Below are 24,338 nucleotides of genomic sequence, written 5' to 3'. Positions count from 1 at the left end.
TTACCCTAGGAAAGGCCTCACGCGGAGATGGGTGGTATAGTTGGTTTAAGAGGATAGGATTAGTCATGAGAAGGATGTGTGCTGCAACTGAGAAAGACTGGTCTACAAGGATGCCCGAGAAAGTGTGGGGGAGATGGCCTATAAATGAATAAGAAGGTAACAAGGAGTCAGGGGGATAGCTGGAAAAGGGAGGACACGACAACAAGGGTGGACAGAGGAGAGAACAGCTAGAGAATGAATATCTGGATAGACCAATGGAAGTATTGTTGTGAGTTTCCACGAATTCAGGCATCTGCCCTTCCCCTGGTCGTTTGATAAGTTACGTTTACTGTTATAGTGGGTGGGAGAACAGGGTTGGGGGTAGACGTCACTGTACTCTGTGGTTGTGTTGATGTTACACTAAATATTTCTACGTTTAGGAAAATTGATAAAAATTAATCCTATAAAAAGGGGTGTTATTTTTGGTTTTATAACTAGAAGCCATGTGTTTCAGACAGAAAGATAGTTCAACTGAACGTGCCAACTTTTTACTTTATTCAGAGACACAGACTAGCTATACAAACACATACATTCAGTTTCCTATTACCATGCTTGGTTTAACTGGATTAGCTCTCTATTAAATAATGTCCACACAAAAATAACAACCTTAAATAATGCTGAATTGACTCAAAAGCAAACAAATGGGGTGGGTGGGGTGGGGGGTTCGAAAGAATCTACAATTATGTCTCACATAGGAGCATTACCACCTGGCTCACTATTGTATTAGCAGAAAAAAGCAGTTGGCAAATTGTAAAGGCTGTCTCTGGGAAGTAACTGATCGAGTTAGATAAGATGATAAGAAGGAACAATGAGAAATGGTTGAGCTTAAATAGATTTAAATTTTAACTGCAATTTTAAAATATTAAGGGAATCCTTACATACTTAATCATTTACTGTTTTCCTACTCTTAACACTTTGGTGGTGTAGAGTCAAGGCAAAAAATTGTTCTATTAAGGTTGCAACCAAACACAAGACAGTACACTGATGGGGGATATGTTATGCTCAAGTACACACCTAATGGCATGTGCCACTAACACAAACACTTCAGTTTTTTTTTCTTTATTTACAGTCTTATATCTTAGGCAGAAAATTTCACCAACATTTGACGCAAAGTTCGAGCTTTAGAAGGAAATACAAAAACTCTGTTATGACAATACAAACTGTGGTTTGATATTTCTTATTGCAAATTATCCTTCCGCTCATACACAAACAGGGCCTATCGAATATCCCACCTTATATGGCAATCCATCTGAAAAACCCATATTAGGTATAGCACGCTGATGCTTTTCACTAATCCAACTATTGATACAGGTTATAGTTGAGGCTCACTGCGCTCAGCCCTGCATTTTTTTTCCTGTAGCTCATGATGGTCAGACAAGTGATCATGCTATAGACAACTAGACCTAGTTAGCCTATAAAACGCACTATAGCAGTGTAGCACATTCACCTCTTCATCTACCCTTCTTGAATGATTCAATAGTGAACTATACCAATATACACCAGTCAACATTCTGCATGTCCACTGCCTGATCCCCATCATGCTCAGACTAACCCACTAATTTACTCAGTTCTAAAGAGAGACGCTCTTGCTTGCAACATAAAATCTCCTAGTCAGTAACTCTCATATTGTCAGGAAGGTGATCTACCAGAGGCCCATCTCAGAAAAAGCCCTCTGTGCTGGACATTTCAGTTACCTCAGAAAAATTAATAAAACACTTGTAAATATTTAAAAAGGTTTTTTTTAATTTACAAGATTGATTTCAGGACCAACAAATATTTATTCCGAACTTCCTTTTTATTTTTGTTTTTATTTTAAAAAGGAATTATACAAGTCAATAGCTTTTGACTTAAGCAAAGAGTGAGTTTGTAACGTACTGTTGTGAGAGTTGTTAAACACAACGATCAACTTATCTGCACGTATAAAAATATTTTGAGTCAAGTATATGAGAATAACTTAGTAGGTTTTTGTCGTTTCATAGGCCTCTGGGAAGGGAACAGACATATGTCCTGATCCAGTGACAAGAGGTAGGATGCCGGCATTCGGTACAACGTTCCAAGAAAGCGTCAGTGTAATATTCTGATTCCCTCTGTGAATACAAGACAGACATAGATCAGAAATTAAAAAATGATTTTGAACACAGCGGTCTGTACCTCAATTCAGAAGCAATAGAAACAGATGCATAAGACAAAGTAAATCATGGTCATAGTACTAACAAAAAAGAAGCAGGTTTTAAAGTCTGGTATACTTTCCATACATGCCCTCCAAAATCGTGTCTGGGCACATTCATAAATGTTCTTTCAAGAGCAGTGCAACGTCAAGAAAAGTGACAACGGCAGCTGAAGAGAAGAATAATGGCAACAAGAAATGCAGGGGACCCACCAGAATGTCAATGGTAGCTGCAACAATACACATCGCTCAGATCACTTTCTCATACAAAGGCCTTACTGAATAATGTTGTTTTAGGTGTTCTCAAATGTTAGCAATATTAAACATATCTAGACTAGTCACTTATATTACGGGTTTTTGTCTGGGGCTATGTTATTGTGAGAAGGACAAAGTGGGTAGAATAGAGCTGGAGTCTGATTTATATACAAGGAATGATCTAAATCAGTTAACTCTGCTTATGGATATGACAAAATCAGTATATTTGTCTTCATTTATGGATCGACTGACTGGTAGGAGAAACTAAAGACTATGTTGCATGATGTCAATAGTCCGTCTGCCATTAAAACTTAAGATTTCTCCGGTTCTGTGGTGCACAACGCCTTATGCTGGTGCTGTTACTTGGATAAGCCAGCACAATTTTTTTCAGAGCTCCTTACTACATGAAAGGCAGCAAAACTCGGGAAACCTATTCTCTTAGTGGTGTTTCAGTACAGAAACAATATTGGACTCCCCCAACGCATTTCAACCACATATTCCTGCTTTTTCTAGGAGGAAGACCTTGCAGTAGAAACGAAGAAAAGGAACTGATCTGACAATTCAAATTCCTTTCTGGGTACTAATGGAGGAAGGATTAAGACGTCTGAATAGGCTGCACTGTGCTAGGTCTAACCATTAGACTCATTTCCATATTTAAAAATAGATAGCTTCAAATATGGGTTGCGAGAGACGTAACTTTTTGCCAACTGCGCCTCAGCACGTCAGCTGGGCTGCTTTGTGTTCCTTGCTAGTTAACCTCGTCATTTGTACTTGTATGAGGTGGCCCTGGCTCCATTAAAAAAAAAAAAGTGACCAGTTCTGTTGTTTTTAGTCAAACATGACTTGGGGTTCATGGTCATCGATTTTGCCTACAGTATGGCTCCAAACCAAGTAAATGTGCAGTACCCATACACTCATCTAGTCCAGCGAGACTGAATCATTGTCGCGCAGCAACATTAGGGGTATGATCTATCGTTTTGAAGAGCCTCGCCCATATATGTAATATTACATTCAAAAAGCAAGGATGCAAGCACAGAGCCCTGCTCAAGTTCTCCATTTGTAAAGTTGTGTTTGACTGGTATAACTGTTGTCTCCTTATGTAATGCACAACCAGGAGTTGTTGTTTAACTGCAGTACTGCCCTCAGCAAAGTAATACACCTATTCTCAAGTTCTGCCCATAGCAGGCCATTGTACATGCAATCGATACCAATTCGAAAATCCACAAAACAAAAATGGAATACTAAAGAATTTAGTATCATGTTCACTTAATATCTCCAGCTCTAAGATAGTGTCCGTTGTACTCCCTTCTCCATGAAACCGGTTTGGTATCTGGGGAGAAGCTGATTAAACCCCCCAACTAGGCAGTGTTTCCAATAAGAGCATGGCATAATGTCAATCAGAGCAATAACCTTTAATTCCCCAAGTCTTCATGGCTGCTTTTTAGGTTTCGCCTGCACAGCTATTGCGCTGTGCTTGTTAAATCTATTGCAATCAATATAAATATTAAAAGGGACTTAAATCCCACCTTTGCTTTTCATTGGCTCTAGTGCTTGCCACTTACTTTTTCTCCGTTTCTATTGGCTGTAACATACTATTTCCTGTTGTTCCTCTGTGTGCTTTTCATATCAGTTTCCAATGACCCAAGTAACGTTTTAATCTGCTTTTGGAACTTTTGTTTTTTTAAGATTCTCCAGCAGAGTGCTTTTTTCATGTGCAATTTTACATTGAGGGATACACAAGCATCAGTTCTATTATTTAGGTTTCTCTGCATGGCGCTTGTTTTTTGGTGCAATTTTACTTACAGACGGACATATTACAGACATGAGAGATTAAGTGAAAGCAACTTGCCCAGAATCTAAAAAATTAGAGCTTCCTGCCGAGACTCGAACCCTGTTCCCCAGCTTTACGGTCGTCCTCTCTAGCACACTAACTACATTCTCTGCTCTTTTAAGATTCAAGTAGATCAGCACACATGATGGCTGGCACTCCTTTAGAATGCGCAATTAAAATGCATCCCATTATGCGATCGCAAGCAGAGCCAGCCGTTTTGTTTCATTAGTTGTTCTTGCACATTTTTAACCATGTTTTCTTAGCGTTCTATAAATATCTCCTGGTAGGGATGAACAGCCTTGATTTGCATGAGGAGAAGTAGAAGCTCCAGCAGGTAATGCTGCTGAATAAATAGTACTGAGCAGGAAGCTTCACCAAACGAATGAAGTGCCTATGTTGCTGTGGATTTGGTATTTTATGGTGATTAGAGAGGATGGGCCCCTAAAAATTCCCCGGAGGGAAAAAAATTACCTCCTGATAATTTCTTTTCCTTGAAATAGGTAACTTCAAAGACATTTTACAGCTGCAAACCCAAAGCAATGGCATAAAGGAACGATTATCATTGTAATTGAGTACTAAATGGAGTACTAAATTTGCCATCAATTAGCAAGCTGTAGAAATAAGGTTAATGCCAGCAGTATTTCAGTAATTTCTCTCAGCTAACGCTTTGGACTGCTAAGTAGTTCAGTCCTGGTAAAGCACTTGGGTGAGTTGGTGTGGGATAGCAGAAGGCAGATTATTTTCAAATGAATGAAACAAAATGACTGAGCTCTAGACTAATAACTGGACTCTTGTTTCTAGAAATGCTTCATCTTTAAAAATCTGCAAGCTTCAAATAAATGCCACTCCTTCCTTGCTTTGTTTGACACCAGTTTAAAGGGCTACAGCGATTGGTGATCATGAATAATAATGAACAAATCAATCACCATTTACTGAACGGCCCATTTGTCAGCAGTTTGGATCTCAGGTATGCAGAGAAAAAAAGGCATGTAGTCCCAGGGTGTAATTCATAACAACTGACCATCCATTAATTCAGGAGTTAAATGGGCTGTACTTTGGGAAAAGTGATGAACCTCCTACACAAGTAAACTCCTTTTACCCCTCTGGAAATGCAAACATTTGGCAGGAAGGATAATGAACACGGGATCGAAAAACAAGCACATAGATTGTAAGAGATGCCTGAACAACTTTAGAACTATAGCAACATTATGTAGATAGTATTAATTGTTTTACATACATTTATCTAGGAGTATGTATGTTACACTGATGGAAATAGCAAACCGCTGTTGCATAACATTGCTCTAGAAAACTCAGTGTGCACAACAGAAACACAACTACACAATCACTACGATATCCTTTGCCCATGTATTGCTTATTCCGTCATAATAAGTAGGCAATACATGGGGAAAAGATAGTGTTGTAATTGTATTATGTAAGGAAAGGAAAGTTTTGCATGAATACAATTTTTACCAACCCATGGTTTCAGTTTGCTTTTTTCCTATGATTATGCCTTGGCATCTGATCTTCGAAATGGCAATAAATCTCTGTGAGGGGTCGTTGTCAATTAGAATGAATGTCCACTTTTATTGGGAGTTAATTCTAAGCCGTTCTCGTCGCAACTCTGAAACTAGATGTTGGGGATTTTTTTTATACCTCAGAACAACGTAGGAGGGGCATCAGTGTCCGAATTTTACCATGAAAGCCACCATGCAGAAAACTTTGTAAACTATGTATTGCAATCGTAGAATTGGCGAGAATCACTAAAAGCTAATAAGTTTTTTATATTGCAAATTGTTGTAAACACCTGTAATCATCACATAATAAATCACGTGCACAACTCGAGATCAATTTAATTGTTGTAGTTTGTAGCATATTTAAACATTTCTTATATCTAAAAAAAATCCAAACGAGTTCCCCGTTGTCTAAGCTTTACTCTCCTCTAATCTAAACAATAGGCTCTATTTGTACTGTGTCACCTATTCAATATCCTCTTCTCTAGCTAGGCCTTTCGTGAATGTTTTTGATTTCGATGTACACTTTGGATGTAGGGGTAGTTATTGCTCATTATCTTCACTGTTAAGGAACTCTCTTTCTAGAACGTTCCCTCTTATGTTTAGATCTTTACTGCCTGGTCTTTCCCTACTCTTTTTCTGCTTCTTTATAAATTTTCTTCTATGCTCACCGCCTCCCTGAGCCAGCACCCTCCCGCCAACTCAGCGAACCCCAGCCAGGCCGCCGACAACCTCACGAAGTGGATCAGCAACTGCGCGGACGAACTCGCCCCTCTAAGGACCCCGCCCAGCAGATCCTGCAGCAGAAAAACACCATGGTTCACCGACGAACTCAAGTGCTCCAAGAAGAACTGTCGAGCCCTCGAGAAAGCCTGGAGAAGGGAACCAACGACGGACAACATGACCACCCTCAAGCTCGCCACCCGGAAACACCACCAACTGATCCGCGCCACCAAGAAAAATGCATACAAGGACCGGCTGGACAACAACGCACACAACTGCAAGGAACTCTTCAACATCGTGAAAGAGCTCTCCAACCCCAACGCCGGAAACAACGACATCACACCGTCGCAAGACCTCTGCAACTCCCTCGCGTCCTACTTCCACAACAAGATCACGGACATACACAACAGCTTCAACAACCAACCAACGCAAGCCACAACCGCAACGACGCCACCATCCACCACCCTCCGCACCTGGACCCCGATCAGCACCGAAGACACCATCCGCACCATGAACTCCATCCATTCCGGATCTCCGACTGACCCCTGCCCTCACCACGTCTTCAACAAGGCCGACGCTGTCCTCGCACCCCACCTGCGGGACATCATCAACACCTCCTTCGACTCCGCCACCTTCCCTGAGAGCTGGAAGCACGCCGAACTCAGCGCTCTCCTCAAGAAACCCACAGCAGACCCCACCGACCTCAAGAACTACCGTCCCATCTCGCTCCTCCCGTTCCCGGCCAAAGTCATCGAGAAGACCGTCAACAAACAGCTGGCCGCCTTCCTCGAGATGAATGGATCCCTCGACCCCTCACAGTCCGGCTTCCGAGCAAACCACAGCACCGAGACCGCCCTCATCGCCGCCACCGACGACCTTCGAACTCTGATGGACAACGGAGAAACAGCGGCCCTCATCCTCCTGGACCTCTCCGCGGCTTTCGACACTGTCTGCCACCGCACCCTAGTACAGCGCCTCAGCAACATCGGAATCCAGGAGAAGGCACTGGAATGGATCACCTCCTTCCTCGGCGGAAGAACACAAAGAGTCCGCCTACCACCGTACAAGTCAGAGGCCACCAAAGTCATCTGCGGCGTACCCCAAGGATCCTCGCTGAGCCCAACCCTCTTCAACGTCTACATGAGCCCCCTCGCGGCCATCGCACGCCAACACAACCTGAACATCATCTCCTACGCCGACGACACCCAGCTGATCCTCTCCCTGACCAACGACCCCGCCACCGCCAGAGCCAACCTGCACGAAGGGATGAGAGACGTAGCCGAATGGATGACGACCAGCCGCCTGAAACTGAACTCAGACAAGACGGAGGTCCTCATCCTGGGCTCCACGCCCTCCGCCTGGGATGACTCCTGGTGGCCCCCCGCCCTGGGCACCGCACCCAAACCGACGGACCACGCACGCAACCTGGGCTTCATCCTGGACTCCTCCCTCGCCATGACCAGACAAGTCAACGCCGTCTCCTCGTCATGCTTCAACATCCTGCGCATGCTACGTAAGATCTTCCGGTGGATCCCCACCGAGACGAGGAAGACGGTCACCCAAGCCCTCGTCACCAGCCGACTGGACTACGGCAACGCCCTCTACGCCGGAACCACCGCCAAACTCCAGAAGAGACTCCAGCGGATCCAGAACGCCTCGGCGAGACTCATCCTCGACATCCCCCGACGCAGCCACATCTCCGGACACCTGAGAGATCTGCACTGGCTCCCGGTCAACAAGAGAATCACCTTCCGGCTCCTCACCCACGCGCACAAAGCCCTACACGACCAAGGCCCGAGCTACCTCAACAACCGGATCAACTTCTACACTCCCAAGCGCCTCCTCAGATCAACCAACCACGCCCTCGCCGCCGTCCCCCGCATCCGAAGAGCGACAACAGGAGGAAGATCCTTCTCCTACCTGGCCGCCAAGACCTGGAACTCACTTCCGACCGAGCTGCGCCTGACCCAAGACCACCTCTCCTTCAGGAAGAAGCTCAAGACCTGGCTGTTCGAGCAGTAGCGGCACCCCCCCCCTCCCAGCGCCTTGAGACCCTACGGGTGAGTAGTGCGCTCTACAAATGACCTGATTGATTGATTGATTGATTGCTGGATTGGTCCTCTATAAAATATTGGGTCGCCTCTCTTTTTAGTTACCATAGGCTATCAAGAAACAACGTTATGGACCGATGTATTCTCTATAGCAGTCAACAGTCCTACTTCACTTCCGCCCCCCCTCTCCTCTCTCCTTTGTGCAAGAATTAACAGGTCTAACAAGTGAGGGAATACAAACATTTATTTCTTTTAGTTTGGAGGTTATTACATTCAGATGACCAGTGTGACTTTTTAATGTAGTGTTATTTAAAACCAATGCTTTCAAAATCCATTGTAGGGTTTGCTGCATTAATAGGCTGACATTTCAAAGTTTAATAAACTTTGGGCTTCCATACTAATTATTTTCCGAATTCTCCTTAATTTCTAGGCTCCAATACACTATTTCATGAGATTTCCAACCCATTTCTTTGAGGTGATAATGTTCTCCTCAGAGATATTGAAATATCACTTGAAAAGCAATTCCTTTCTCTTAAGTAGGGAGAAGAAGATAGTCGTGGCTAAGAGCGTAAGTGCACAGTGTTAACAGACTGGAGTCCGCCCCTTTGATGTTTCCACTAATGTGCTTTCCTCTGTAGCACCGGATCAATGAAGTCCCTCATCCCTACTTAAAAAAAATTCTACAAATGTACTCATTGAATGCATTAAGGCAAGTGAATTTTGGGAAGCCTGGAAATCTGTTATATGAGTGTCAATGGCAACTTCGTAGATGTTGAGGGGCCACATTCATTTTGGGTGCCGTCTTCTGTATTTTGACCGGTGCCTGATGAAGGTGCGGTTTCTCCTCTTGTTTTAGGCACAGATGTTCCATGTAGAGACCTTAACAGGCTCTCACATTTGTACCCTTTTGTTGATTTCTCGGTTGCTGTGACATTTACCCTTAGGCCTGGTTTCAGTCTTGTACATGGCATGCTATTTTGTGCTCTGCTCCTTCCTCCTTACTAAAGCATACATCAGGATGGCTTCTTTTTAAAAAATCTTGACTGAAGGCTTCAACAAACTTGATGAACACAGTTATGTTCAGGTGCTGCTTCCCTAGTTGACAGATTATTGGGCATGATCGGACATTGTGTATACATTCTGCACCACGGGCTGTGTTCATGTTGTTTTGCTTCAGGAAAGAAAAAAATTATTTTTCTTTGAGGTGACAAATATCGGGTGGCTGACCTTTAAACGATTTTTATTTATTTTGTGAACTTGGCCTAAAGGCATTAGAGCACTCTACATGAGTGCCAGATTACATTAAAGGAGGTTAAATTAAGTTTTTAGGCAGGGAGAGATTCAGCGATTTGCCCAGATTGACAAAGTGTTGAGTCGATGTAAGGACTCAAACCTGATTCTCCAGATGCAAAGTCGGCAGCTCTGGCTTCGGTTATTCCGAAGTAATGTAGGCTAAAAGATAAAAGGGACATCCATAAAAATATGCTCTTTAGGGATATGACTAAATAAGCTACGAGAAATCTGACCATATGGATCTTACAGATTCGTTCCTTAGAATTTCAACTAACTTGAGTGTGTCTAGGCTGGCAACTACCACCTGCTCACGCTTCTTCTGACGAAAACAAACTGCCCCACTCCAATCCAAAACAATCTGCCCCACACCAATCCAAAACAATCTGCCCCACACCAATCCAAAACAATCTGCCCCACACCAATCCAATCCACCTCACCCCACCCCAATCCAATCCACAGAATCCACCCTACTCCAATCCAATCCACCCTACTCCAAACCAATTCACCCCACTCAATCCAATCCACCTCGCTCAAATCCAATCCTTCTCACGCCAATACAATCCACCCCACTGCAATCCTATTCACCCCACTCCAAACCCCCCATGCCAATCCTATTCACCCCACTCCAGTCAATCCCACTAAACCCCACCCACCCCACTCTAGACCACCGCAACGAAATCCAATCCACTTCAATCCATTCCAATCTAATCCACCCCATCCACTGGAGTCCAATCCACCCCACCAGTAACAGCAAAATATATTGCCTCTCTCAATAAACACGTCATAATACGGTTTCAGTAACATACATTGCACAACTGCTCACAAAGCTACAACTTGCAACAAAAAAACTATTTATTATTAATCACATAGGTGAAACCTATTGCTTTTACCAATGCTTCTTCTACGCAGGGGTTGAAAGACAGGGCTTGCCAAGATGCTGGAATAGTCCTAGTTAAATAAGGTCTATTAAAGGGCACAACTAAGGTTCCCAACTTGATGGCAGGCGATTTGGATGTGGCACACCATCTAGTCTCCCTGGTTTTTAGTTACCTCCATGTGAACGCTGGGACCCAATGCTGACTAGACTCCTCAGCTTCAATGGTTTTATGTGGTGGCTCTGTACTGAAAGAAAGGACAACAGCTCTCAGAGCAAATGTCCCTTCAAAGTGAAGGTCAAAACCTTTGGTGCATGGAGAAGATTTTCTATTGTAAGGATAGGTAAATCGGGCAGTCAGCAGTCCCTAACTAGAGCAGGCTTTTTTGCCTTGGCCTCAAACAGTGGACACAATACCACCCTTGAACACTCACCAATGAATAATACCCTCAAATACCTTGCCCTCTCAAGGAATCAACTCTTCCTTCCTTCCTTGCAATGCCCTGCCCAGCCTTGCGGGAGAACAGGTCCATAACTAGCATTTTTTACTAGCTTTCACATTGGCAAGACCAAGATTACAAGATCAAGATTACAATTTGCCATCCATGCTTGGCCCATCTGCCTCTTATGTATTCACCTTCACCCCCCTCCCCCCTCAGACACATTTCAGATACTTGATGTAGCCTAATGTTTGACTAAGTGCCACTGAACACTAACACTCCTCTAAATAGCTGTCCTTCTAGCTTGGGATGGATTGCATGCAGCATTGTGGGGAAGGCCCCCTGTACAAGGCTTACCTAAACCTCCTTAGGGCCAAAGTTCCTGTCTGAACTTCTAGTCATGACCCACAAGGGCATAGACCGCTCTTAGAAACCTGGTCAGCACATGCTCCTTGATACCTGACCCTTATTCTGGATGAGGCCACCTAGTTGGATTTAGCCAAAGGTCAATGTTGTGGGTGGGACACTACCATTGTTCAGATGAGAACAAAGTACTGCTGTGAAAAAGACTTGAGGCCTTACAAAACTTTGCACAATTTCAATTTGCTCATGCTATAACAGGTGAATGCTTAATTCATCTAGTGCACAGGTGCTTTAGGGAAGCTGACATTTGACAATGGATCTAACAAGTTGAATAGACCTTGTTGTCCAAGGGGAAGACAGATGACTTCCCTCTGGAGGAAGTTCTGGGTGTTAGAGGAGAAGACAAACCCAAGGAGATGATGGACAGAGTGCCAAAACGTATCATGCACTCACCCCCATTCACAGATCGAGGTTGAATCCATCATCATTCTTTAGTTCACTTCGCCACCGCAGTTCAGACCCAGCCATATGCAAATCCGTCTTGACCCTATTCCTCAAAGCAACAGTCCAACCTGGCTGATGAGGAGTGTTACACCGAAACCTGTCCCACAAGGTTTCTTTCAAGTCCAGGGAAGACCTGACTTGGCAGTTTGGGCTAGACTGTTCCCATAAGGCACAGGGTCAAGCCTAATTTGCATATCGCTGGGTCTGAAGTGGGGTGGCGAGGTGAACTAAAGAATGATTATGGATTCAACCCAGATCTGTGACTGGAGGCGAGTGTCTAAAACGTTTCAGCGGTCCGTCCAGAATCTCCTTGTGTTTGCTTTGTGAGGGGAACAAAACCTGGAAGGACTAAATCACGACACCCTGTATGACAGAATTCCCTGATGTGATAAGCATTTCTGGAGAGCAGAAAACTAAGGGTACTGTGAGAAAACGAATACATCAACTTTTCAGACGTGTTTAGAATAATGCAGTACCTTAGGGGCCTTGGGACCCTTCCCCATCCTGGATGCAAAGTTGTAATATGTAATCCGATACATTGTACATGTGCTTATAGCAGGTTGCATCAGGCTTCGAAAAATTCTGTAGCTCCCATCTGAGGGCTGATTGCAGACTCCTGCAAAGACTTTCAAGCCTGAGAGTTAGCACTTCAACAACAAGGTTCACCAAGGGGAGCAGGTCATGGAAAATGACCCACTCACTCAGTTAACCATTATATGTGGGCATCTTTCTGTTTTGAGATTCAAGCCATAGGAATAGCTGCCTGAAATTGAAGATCCTATCCAAGATAGGATCCAGACTTCAGTTGTAGTGGAAAAGAGTTTCACTTGTAAGGAAGGACTATCAAGGGAAATCGTCAGTGTGGTGACCATTAAACCCAGGAAAATCACATTAAATTCCATCATGTTTATGTGGAGGCAGGTTTTGGATCAGCTGCATAAAATATTACTGGCAGGTACCCAAACTGTGTATAATACGTCCACTCCTCCCCTGCGTCCTCTAACAGAAAAGGGTCATAAATAAGAAACACAGTTAAAGCAGACTGAATTGTCACACCGATCAGATTTCAAACATGCGATTATCCTTCACAAAACCTACTCGCCACTTTCTAACTGGCTGTGCCTACTTCTGGCGAGTTCGCCCAACTAAGTGGCCCTGGTTCAATCTCACATTGGTGGTAAGCTTAATTTAAAGGGCACTCCTTGCCAGAAATACGTGTTGCTCTCTCTACTCGCCATGAGACCTTTTGATATCATGTCTATTTTTATGTATCTGGTTTTTAATTCTCATAGTGCTTGTATGAGGTATAATCCGGTTACATTTCAATGCCAGGGACAAATGTTGAGCTTACTTATATTCCCCAATGTCTATATACATCAACCTGTCAAAAAAAAAGTTTGCATCTATCTCTATGCCCATCTAGTTATTGGCATTTTTCAGGACCGAGAAGATCTCCTATTGGTTCTTTACCATATGCTACAAGTTGAAAACAAAACACATTTAATTGTAGATCAGTGTCGCACCTGTTGATCAGACACATTTACAAGGAATATTAGTTCAGAGCATTAGTGTATTTTGTAAACAATTGTTTCTCACTATAAGAACAGTTTTTGTAATGCTCCATGCCGTTTTCACCTTAGGTTAGCCACCAAAACTCATTAAACTCGTAAAAAGCACCCTTTTGTGAGCATGCTGTGACATGGTTTATGCCACTCACCTATTTTAGATTACACAGCATTTTTTACTGACAGTCAGGGGGATTTGACAAAGCTAATCCCACTGTTAACATGTTCACCATTTGGGCACTGTATCAGAAATCTGCTATATATAATGTATTTGGTATCAATGACCTACACCCACTTAAAGCACTCATGTTCATTCCCATCTCTTTCATGTATTCTTCTTATTGAATACCTAAGTGAGCACTCTTCTCTGACCATATCTGGTCTGGACTGGGTCTGTGTGTTTTTGTGTCCATGGGTCAGTCATAAGACGTTAGTGGCACAAGTATGTGAACAAGAGATCATGCGTCAGACACAATCACCCCTCTGATAAAGAGGTAAACTGTTGTCCTATTCTCTAACTGTGTATCTAAGAATAAGATCTGGATATTTCTGGGAATAGTGTATATGCTTTTTGCACTCTTGGCGGGAGGACTCCTAAGAGGGTCTCGTTAATTTTGATTTTTTTGTATAGGTCATCTATATTAGGAAGGGTTTACTTAAATGCCATGCGATGAACTGCATTTCTCTATTACCCAATGTTATATGTATTTCAAAAGCTTCAATAAAATGAACTTACAAAAGAAAAAGAAATCTCGATTAAAGAGCTTTGCTAATGTCACAAAGCTTTTGCTAAAAAAAAACCAAAGGCCGGGCTAAATTCAATCACTAGTAAAACCGCATGTTCATGGAATCTATGATCAGTAGGGAAGCTGCTAGCGACTGTTCCAAAGGTAAAGAAAGTGCGCTCAGGTCGGAGTTCTTTCAGCTACCTGGTGCCAAAGCTGTGGAACGCCATGCCCTTATCGGTTCATCAGGTGCAATCGGAAGATCTTTGTAGGAAGCAACTTAAAACTTTTTATTTTTTAGATAAGGATGCTTGAGAATTTGAAAGAGATAGGCATGGTGCGGAGATCTGCTTCCATTGCCCGCATTGAGGTAGCCATGAATTTTATGAATTGGATTATTATTATTGACTTTGTCTGACTATTACTACCTCGATTGCCCCTTCTATTCTGTATTTTTACTTTTCCCAAAGTGTAGAAGGTTAATTTGTCAAAAATTAATGTTCCTACTCAGAAATTTGAGCACATTCTAGTTCCATTTAAAATGGAACACATATGCTGCATTATTATAAATTGAACGGAGACGAAACTGAGCTGATACTCTTAGGTAACACCCCCAAGTTCACCATCGACTCATTGTGGCCTATTTGCCTTGGCCCTGCTCCTACACCAAAGGACACAATTAAGAGCCCGGGCATCTGGCTGGATAAATCCTTTAACTTTAATTGTCAAGCAGCTAAACTTTCAGTCACTTATTACGGTCTACTCAGGCTTCCACGAAAAATTCCCCCCCTATTACCTTATCAAGCGAAACAGATCATGGTCCAGGGTCTTATTTTATCTCATCTGGATTTTGGGAATGCCCTCTACTTAGGGGCCCCTCGATCCACCTTACGCAAGCTCCAGGTTATCCAAAATTGCGCAGCCCAACACTCCCCCAGATCCCACGTCGATTCCCAGTTAAAACCGAACTAGAGCATCCACTGGCTCCCAGTCAGAGAAAGAATTGAATTTAAGACCTTGTGCATCGACCACCGAGCCCTTTGGAAAACAGGCGCTGCCATCAATCAATCACTGATCACCCCCTACCACCCGAATAGACAGCTCAGATCAGCGTCTTCCCTCCTCGCCACAGTAACCAGGATTAAGAGAGCCAGATGTGGGGGCCGTTCCTTCTCCTATAACTTGGCCAAACTTTGGAACTCCCTCCCCCTTTATCTGCGATCAGAGCCCAACTTACTCCCCTTCCGTAAACATCTAAAAACCCTGCTTTTTAATAAATCTGAATAGTCTCCAATTGTTCCATCAGCACGCGTTGTTTGTAGCGCTAGGACGCCTGAGGGTAGCTAGCGGGCTTAATAAATGGTCTTTTCATTTCATTTCATTATAGTTTTAAAATTCTTGAGTTTAAAGCATGGGTATTCTGATGTATGTGCTGCTTACTGCAAATCGCATGTAAATAGTGTGCTGATTATGTGTTTGGGTGCAGCATATGGAGTCAGTATAGTCATACTGTCTAAATCCTTCATCCGTCTCTATCTTGACAGTTGTTTGATTTCTTTCATTATGACGGTGCATAGATTGGTTCTTGATCAATTTGTTAGTACTTGCCAGAGCTTCATCAGAATTTACTTCTACCCCTTTTCTTTTAAACTGGCAGACATGTCATGTTTACAATGGTTGTATATATTTGTGGTTCTTTTGTGATTTGGTTTTAGGTAACTTATTCTCAAGTATTAGTTCTGCTTATTTTTTTTTAATCAGTTGAAACCTGCACTGTGCACTTTAGCAGTCAATTGTTATTCAGTTTTCTCGGCTTCTCTTTGATACTCAAAGTACTCACAGTCAAAATATTTAGATGTTATAAAACTGCAAAATGGAATATTGAGGGAGGGGAGTGGAGTTGGCCTAAAAGCTAGGGCGGTCGTCCCCGAATCTGGTGAACTGGGTTTGAGTTGCGACAAGGACGCTGAACATCCTGCGATTCTGGGCAAATCACTTAATCTCCCCGTGCCAAAAATTTATGTGTCCTCATCTAATGCAACTGGTGCTATTTAAAGCCCTCCGATACCTGATTCGGGTCAAGTTCGCGCTATATAAAACTCTGTAAAAAAACTTTTTAAGATTAGAATTTTAAATTCTACAGATGACAATTAGTAGAATGTAGTATTAGGCTTGCTTACAGTGGTGTAGAGTATAGAAGGTTTTTATCATCAGTTGTAGATTAAAGAATGCAACTTATCTCTTGCCTGATTTTATTAAAAAATACAATGTTGTCATTCAGATTGTTGATAAACTCAACTGCTTGCTGTTCCATGCTATTTGAGATGAAAAACAAGTAGTCAACTTGAGCCTCCAGATGACAATTTTTGCTACATCAACAGTCAAAGCAATCATTTGATCCCACCATCCTATAAAAGAGATTTGCTATGGCAGGGGAAATCTGTGTACGCCTCGTGTGTCAGTCATTTTTCTGGGCAGGAATATATTTTCGACCAATATAAATGTCATCAGTAGCATTGCTATATGGTCACTGAACACACAAAAAAGCACAGGCGTATTTTCCATTTGTGTGCTTAATGGAAGCATTTATTGTTATCATATTACATTTTTTTCCTACATGAGGTTTAATTTCTGTAGGGTGTCATTTGGGTCCTGTACATGAAAGGAGAGTTAACACATATGAACAGTGGAAAGGGTCTACACAATTTCAGGTGTTCATGAGTAAGGCTGCAATGGATGATACAATGGGTCTATCTTTGGGCTGCTGCAGATTTCTATGAATGGTTGGGATGAAGTTTATAGTTTGTGTTTTTGGGTAATCCTCTTACGAGTACTTTAAGTTTATACCAAATCAAAAGTCCTTTTTCAAGCCATGACTGTTCTTCGTGGAAAACTCTTCTTGCATGCATTTTATCAGGTGTTCTGTTATTGGTGAAAGCAAGTGTGCTTCCTTAAAATACATATAGATGTATTAATAATTATGATAGTCTATCTTTGTCCAAAGACTTAATAGTAGGTTATGGAATTTACTGAAGTTCATGTAGAGCTTTTTTTCCTACGTTAAGTCATTTTGTCCTTCAGTTGAAGCCAGTTTCCATGTACAGTTTATTTTTCAATATTTTGTCACAAGGTTGTGAAATGTGTCAATGTTGTTTTAAGGTGGCAACATTGGATGAAAGTAAAGTGAAGTTTTATTTTCAGGCCACTTTCCCCTGCTTGAGATGCGTTTATGCCACAATCTTATGTAATTAATACTTTTCGATTTGCTAAGTTACCTGTAGTGGATCTATATTAATTCTCTAGTTAAAATACATTTTGTAGAGAGTCAATGTCTGCTGTACATAGAACTTTAGTTGCTGTGGCATCCTTTGTTAGCAGTTGTTAATTCTATTTACTTAGGAAAACTAAGTACTGGTTGTAGTATACTCCGGGCAGAAGCTGATCTTGCCCTGAGTAGTTCCTTCATCAGTCATGTTGAAGAAAGGTTGATCACCGTTTTACCCGTTTTTATTTCCTGCTTTTTCATAAATGTACAGACTGGGCCCCATTTGTATTTCATTTTTTTATTTCAATCCCAAATAAGCTTGCAACATTTATTTGAATGCCCATTTAGGAAATATCCTTTTATTTCAGGATTCCATACTGCTCATGTATTTTTCCCATCGATATTTTAATTCTTCTAGAAATCTTACTCTCTATGTATGTATGTAACTTGAATAGCACACACCTAGCTGCAGGATAATGGAGGGCTGTGCCAAGTCAGCAGTTTACAGTATGACTAAACACAAAAGAAACGAAGTTGTATTTGAATCACTGCTCAAGATTTTGTTCAATTTAGTTTTACATTTGGATATGTATTTAGTCAAGAGAAACAGAACCAAGGTAAATTAAAGTCAAGCAATCTTTTAAAAGAAATGCAAAGAAAATGGTGATATTGTAAACCAACAGACTCTTGTTAAAATGATACAAACTGTAGCTACTTACTTCAGACCATTTCCATCATCAAAGAAGAAGTACTTTGACTTTATGTCCCTCATTGTCAATAATGGATTATCTCCTCTGAGGATGATTTTGTCCCAGAGAACTACCTGATTTAAAGCCTAAAAGGCAAATAGGCACACATTAAAACAGCTTAGATTGGATAACAACATTTAATACATTTAAGTATAGTGTATTCTTGGTAAATATGTAGTACACAATTATTGTTCATGGTATCAATTAAGCAGAGCTCTACCTATGCAGGTTGTTATATATTTCACAGGCATCAATGATCAAAACAAAAAGAACCATTAGAACAACAACAATTTAAGAGTATTTCAATAACAAGCATTTGCTATGTACATTTGCAGATATTACATTATTTACAATTTGGAAGGAAGTAAACTTAATCACACTTAGGCCCTCATTCCAAGTGACCTCTTAATTACCAAGGAACAGCAGTTACGTGTCCCATGGAAGTTTATTTTCACAGTGAGATTTCTCCTGCTTAAAACTGCTAAAATCTATGTGGAAAGTTTGGAGGAAATGAGAATTTGATCGGGGAGATTCAGACATAGAATTAACATTTGCCCCAGTAATTCCTCTTTTTTTTGTGGTTTTCTTCACTGCTAGAGTTAATGTTATCCCTGGTGTCAGTAACTCCAGGGGTAGGCACAATCTGGCTTATTTTCCAGGCCTCTCGTAATGAGGACCTTAGTCAGTAGTAGTCTTCTATCCTTAGAGATAAAATATCACCTAGGCAAGAGTCCCAGTTTGTTGCTACAAGGTCTTCCTGGTCCCAATTTTGAGAAGACATGCATGCAGCAGTACTCCACATCTTAGGCAAAGTTTGATGACACAAAGGTCTGCAGCGACTGTTGGCTGATCGTCACAGTTGCATCCAGGCCATCACCATGCAACCCCTCATTTGATGAGCTCGAAAGGATGCCCGCTAGGCTTAGCCAATAAGAAGAGGGAGGGGTCACCAAGCATGGGTGCACTACTGCGAAGGCTGTATACATCGAACACTCTCAGTACCACTAGCAATTTGTTCAAGATCCATTGACATGTATATTATGCACGTGAATAGTGCCACAAGACCAACTCACAACCACCATCACAAGCAAAATGTCATCTTCTGTTCTTGTAAATAAAATGAAGGTTGGAGTATGCCATCCATGACTGCTGAAAACATTGGCAATGTTCTTCCTGCACAAAGGTCATAAACGAGTGTAGTAATCCAGGAGTCAGGTGGATTAATTAAAAGAGGTTTATTAGATAAAATCTACACAACTCATCATCTGCCAGCATCTTCAGAGTCCACAGTTTCCCAAGTGTTGAATCATAACATTCCACCATGTACATGATGCAGATGACATCATAAACTAGGGGACAGCTGAGCAAGACAGCTGAGCAAGGCCATTCACTTAAAGTGACAGTGTACAACTTAACAAGTTATGGAATATAACATACCTCCCTTCCTTCCAGAGAAAGGAACCAAAATAAAACAAAATGAAAGATAAACAGGGATTAAGCACTTATCATATAACAAGTAAAGAATTCATCTGAAAATAAGAAATTAAAAAAACCAAAAAAAAAAAAACAGTACAACAAAATTCAATAAGGAAAATAATGCTACTCGCGAAACCTACAAGGCAAAGTAATAGGTCTAGTACTCTTCCTACGAGAGGAATCCATATTGCCGACATGCATATCACATTTTTGAGAAACTCTAAGATTTGCTTTAACCTTTACAACTTTCGAGATATTCCACCAGTACCCTCCCTCAACTTGAACAGCATTTCCACCAATTCTCACTATCTTGATAGGTTCACTGTATTTACTCCTTCCTTTCTTTGTGTGAGTGGGATTCTTTATCCTAATAAAATCCCCCACACACAATGTGACCATCCTGGCATTTTTCTTTTGATCAAACCAAATTTTTTTCTTATTTTGTGCCAAGGTGGAATTAGATCTGACTGTTTCTAAAACAGACTCAATATCAACTAAGGGACAAGACCATTTAGACATCCAACTGGGTCTAAAACTGGTGTTGGCTTTCCTCCCTCTTAATACTTCAAAAGGGGAAACTTTTGTGGAAGAGTGCGGTGTCGTTCTATAAGACCAAAGCATACTTTCAAGAGATGCAAAGACATCATGCCTCCCCTCAACTGCCCACTTGATGCACTCACCCACAACACGATTCATCCTCTCAACCAGACCATTTGTTTGTGGATAATAGAGTGAACTCCTAAGGTGTTTGATTCCACAAGACTTAAGGAAAGATTGGAACTCAAGACTAACAAACTGAGTCCCATTGTCTGAAACAATAAATTCAGGAAACCCTTCTCTCAAAAATGCTTCCTTGAGAAATTTGACCACAGTAGAAGCACTGACCTCCTTAACAACTTTGACTTCAGGCCACTTCGATGTGTAATCCATCAAGACAATAATGAATCTCATGCCTAGAGGTAAAACTTCATAAGGACCCATGATGTCAATCCCTACTTTAATCCAGGGACTGGTGGGACATTCAATAGGAGACAAAGGAGGAACAACAACTTTAAGTGATTTTTCAGACAAAGAACACACAGGACAGTTTTCAACAAAAGTACGAATCTCATTGTCCATGCTTGGCCACCAAAAATCTTGTCGCACTCGACGTATAGTTAGAGAAATACCCAAGTGTCCCTCATGTGCCTCCTTCATGATAATAAGTCTGAGACTATGAGGTGGAATAAGTTTGTCACATCTCATCAATAAACCGTCTTCAATTGAAATTTCAGATTCAATCTTCCAATACGGTTGCAACACAGAAGACAAAGACTTCTCCTTGAGCCACCCATTTTTGACAAAATCGAACACTTCTTGCAACACCTTGTCCTTTGACAAATACTCTTTCCAATCTTCCTCAGACCCCACAGCTAGGACAGGAACATCTATTGAAGCCACAAAACTGTCTTCCTCATCTTCATCATTCAGATCAAGAAAACCTGTACCTTCGCTCACACCATCATTCTGAGGAAAACGTGACAAAAAATCTGCACGTGTGTTTTTGCCACCCGAAATGTGCGTGATATCAAATTGATATTGAAGTAATTTAGTAACCATTCTCGTGATCCTGGGTGTACAACATTTACTAGGACCAGCAGACAAAATAGACACCAATGGCTTGTGGTCAGTAATCAAATTAAAATGTCTACCCCAAACATAAGGTCGATATTTGTCAATAGCCCACACACAGGCTAGTAATTCCTTCTCTATGACTGAGTATTGAACTTCAGCACTCCTAAGAACTCTGGAAGCAAAAGCAACTGTAAATTCTCTTTCACCATAATATTGAGTGAGAATCGCTCCCAAACCCACCTTGCTCGCATCTACAGTTATATAACAAGGCAAATCTGGGTGAAATGGAGTAAGAGCATCACCCTTCTTCAAAATGTCCTTTACTTCCATAAAAGCACGATCACATTCACATGTCCATGCAAACTTTGTGGAAAATTTAAGCAAATTACTAATGGGTCTAATAATAGACGCATACCCAGGCACAAACCTCGAATAATATTCCAACAATCCAAGTAGAGACTTAACTCCAGACCTATCCTTAGGTACTGGTGCTTTCATAATAGCCTCAATTAACCCTTGTCTAGGTTTAATCCCTTCAGAAGAAAGTAAATGACCAAGATATTCAATCTCACTGCTACTAAATTTACATTTCTCTGTTTTCAAAACAACACCACTTTCCTTAAAAATTCCCAAGACCTTTCTAACAATGTTATCATGGGTTTCATCATCCTCGGCATAAATTAAGACATCATCTTGAAAAACAAGAACACCCTCAACATCTCTCAATAAATTCTGCATCACCCTCTGAAAAACAGAGGCTGCCGAGGCCAATCCAAAAGGCATTCTTTTGTAGCGGAACGTACCAAGTGGTGACACAAAAGCTGTTAGAGAACGAGATTCAGGGTGAAGTTCTATTTGATGGTAGGCATTAGCCAGATCTAATTTTGAAAAAATCTTAGCACCCTTGATACTGGTAAAAAGATCTGTAATTTTGGGTAGAGGATGGGAGTCAACCCAGATTTACTTGTTTAAGGACCTAAGATCCACACAAACTCTGAGTTTTCCATCTGTCTTCCGTGCGACTACAAGAGGGGATAACCATAGTGAAGATTCTGTGGGTTCTATGATTCCTTTTTCGCAGAGCATGGTGATTTCTTTATTAAGATCTTCCTTAATGCTAAAAGGAACACTCCTGAGTTTGTGCTTGATGGGAGTTGCCCCATCCTTAACAATTATTTTGTGTTTGAAACCTACGATCTTCCCAAGTCGATCACTAAACACAGAAGGAAATTCATTAACCCACCTTGTGTTTTCTTCTTCACAAGAAACAAGTAAAACTTGTTCTTTCATCCCTGGTCTAAGCTGCATCCCAAAAAGACCCTGATGAAACCATCCTAATATGTTAAGTCCGTCTACAGCTACATAAACTTTGCCCCCGATTCTCCTACCCTTAAACTCTAGATAATCTACGAAAAATCCTAAAAGAGGAATTTTACGTTTTTGATAGGAAATAGGTTTTCTGTCAGGAGGGAAAAGTGCTCTATCACCCCATGTTTCACTAAATAATTCATTGGTAATTATGGTAATCCTTGCGCCAGAATCTGCTAAAAGATTAAGTTTCTTATCACCAACGAGTATCTCAACAATAGGATCAACACAGGTAGAAGGATCACCAGTGAAGGGTATTGATGTGTTATCAGAATCTATATGATCAGTAACAATGGAGATAGTTTCAGTGTCTGAGTCATTATCGGATTCTAAAACACAAGCTATAGTTTTCCTTTGAAATTTTTTTTTTTAAACATACAGTACCATAATGTCCTATTTTTTTGCAATAATTGCACGTAGAATTTATAGCAGGACATTTCGACCCTTTGTTGTGAACAGCATTTCCACAACGCAAACATATATTGCTTGGTACAGACACAGTATCTTTAAATCTTGAAGAATGATTATCCTTGAGTTTTGGAGAGAAATTGTTAGCAGTTTTAACAAACCTACTTTTACCTTTTTTTGAACTCCCAACAAAATTGACACTATCTATTGGTTTGTCTTCCAATTCCTTAAGAGAAATATGAGAAGTTTCAATACTTTTTGCAATCTTGATAGTCTCATCAAGAGTAGGATTATCCATCGTGAGTAACTTTTGTCTAGTCTGCTTGTCTTTACAATGACCAACGAATTGATCGCGAATCAACTGCTCAGTAAAGTTTTCAAATAGACAGACAGAAGCTAATTTCCTAAGAGTGGAAAAATAAGAATCAACATCTTCACATTCAGATTGCTTCCTCATAAAAAATTTGTGTCCAAGTACAATTAAATTAGGCTTCTTATCAAATCTTAGTTTGAGTTTAGTAACAGTAGTTTGATACTCATCGATCACCTCATAATCTAAAAGAGGATCAGGTAAGTGTTTGAAAATAGATCTACCTTCAAAACCAAGAGAATGCAATAAAAGACATTTTTTTTCTTTCAGGACGATACCTTGAAGCACCAATAGCACCTAATGCGTCAAACCAAATATCCCATTTCACAGGAGGATCTCCTGGAGTATCAAGAAAAGCAGGAGGAGCATTAATAGATTGTAACGTAGACATTTTGAAGGAAAAGCAATGAGAACAAGCATTGGCATTGCCAATAGGTCTCGCTTTTGGGCCCTTATAAGTAGTTATGCAGCATAATTTCCTTGTTGCAACAACATAAAATGTCGCATGCATAAACACTTAGATGGTCCCAAAAGCGAGCCCTATTGGCTATTTGCAATGCAATAAGTCTTGCATTTAGGCAACTTTAAGCTGTTGGCATAGTAAATGACAATGCCTTTTCAATTTATTGTAAAAGTTAAAATTTTTGAAAGTTATTGTCATTTACAATGCCATTATGTTCAATTTAAGTAAATGGGAGACCTATAGCATTGCAAATGATTGTTATTTATGATGTGTAGCCTGGCGTT

The 24,338-nt window shown here is 41.1% G+C and overlaps 1 protein-coding gene across 1 annotated transcript in view; it reads right to left on the bottom strand.

Annotated features, from left to right (window-relative positions):
• Window positions 1–1,761: 1,761 nt before the first annotated feature.
• Window positions 1,762–24,338, bottom strand: part of SPCS3 (signal peptidase complex subunit 3) — an 88,729-nt gene continuing 66,152 nt past the window's right edge. The window contains exons 4-5 of the mRNA XM_078677088.1: window positions 18,326–18,441; window positions 1,762–2,126 (exon numbers count right to left, since the gene is read on the bottom strand). Of these exons, the coding sequence (XP_078533214.1) occupies window positions 1,994–2,126; window positions 18,326–18,441 (249 nt within the window). The 3' untranslated portion in view covers window positions 1,762–1,993. The remainder of the gene's footprint in view (window positions 2,127–18,325; window positions 18,442–24,338) is intronic.

The sequence above is a fragment of the Lissotriton helveticus genome, chromosome 2_1 (genome assembly GCF_964261635.1).
Source record: "Lissotriton helveticus chromosome 2_1, aLisHel1.1, whole genome shotgun sequence".
NCBI classification, from domain to species: Eukaryota; Metazoa; Chordata; class Amphibia; order Caudata; family Salamandridae; genus Lissotriton; species Lissotriton helveticus.
Note: the sequence above shows the minus strand (reverse complement) of the source record. Positions and strands in the feature narration are given on the sequence as shown.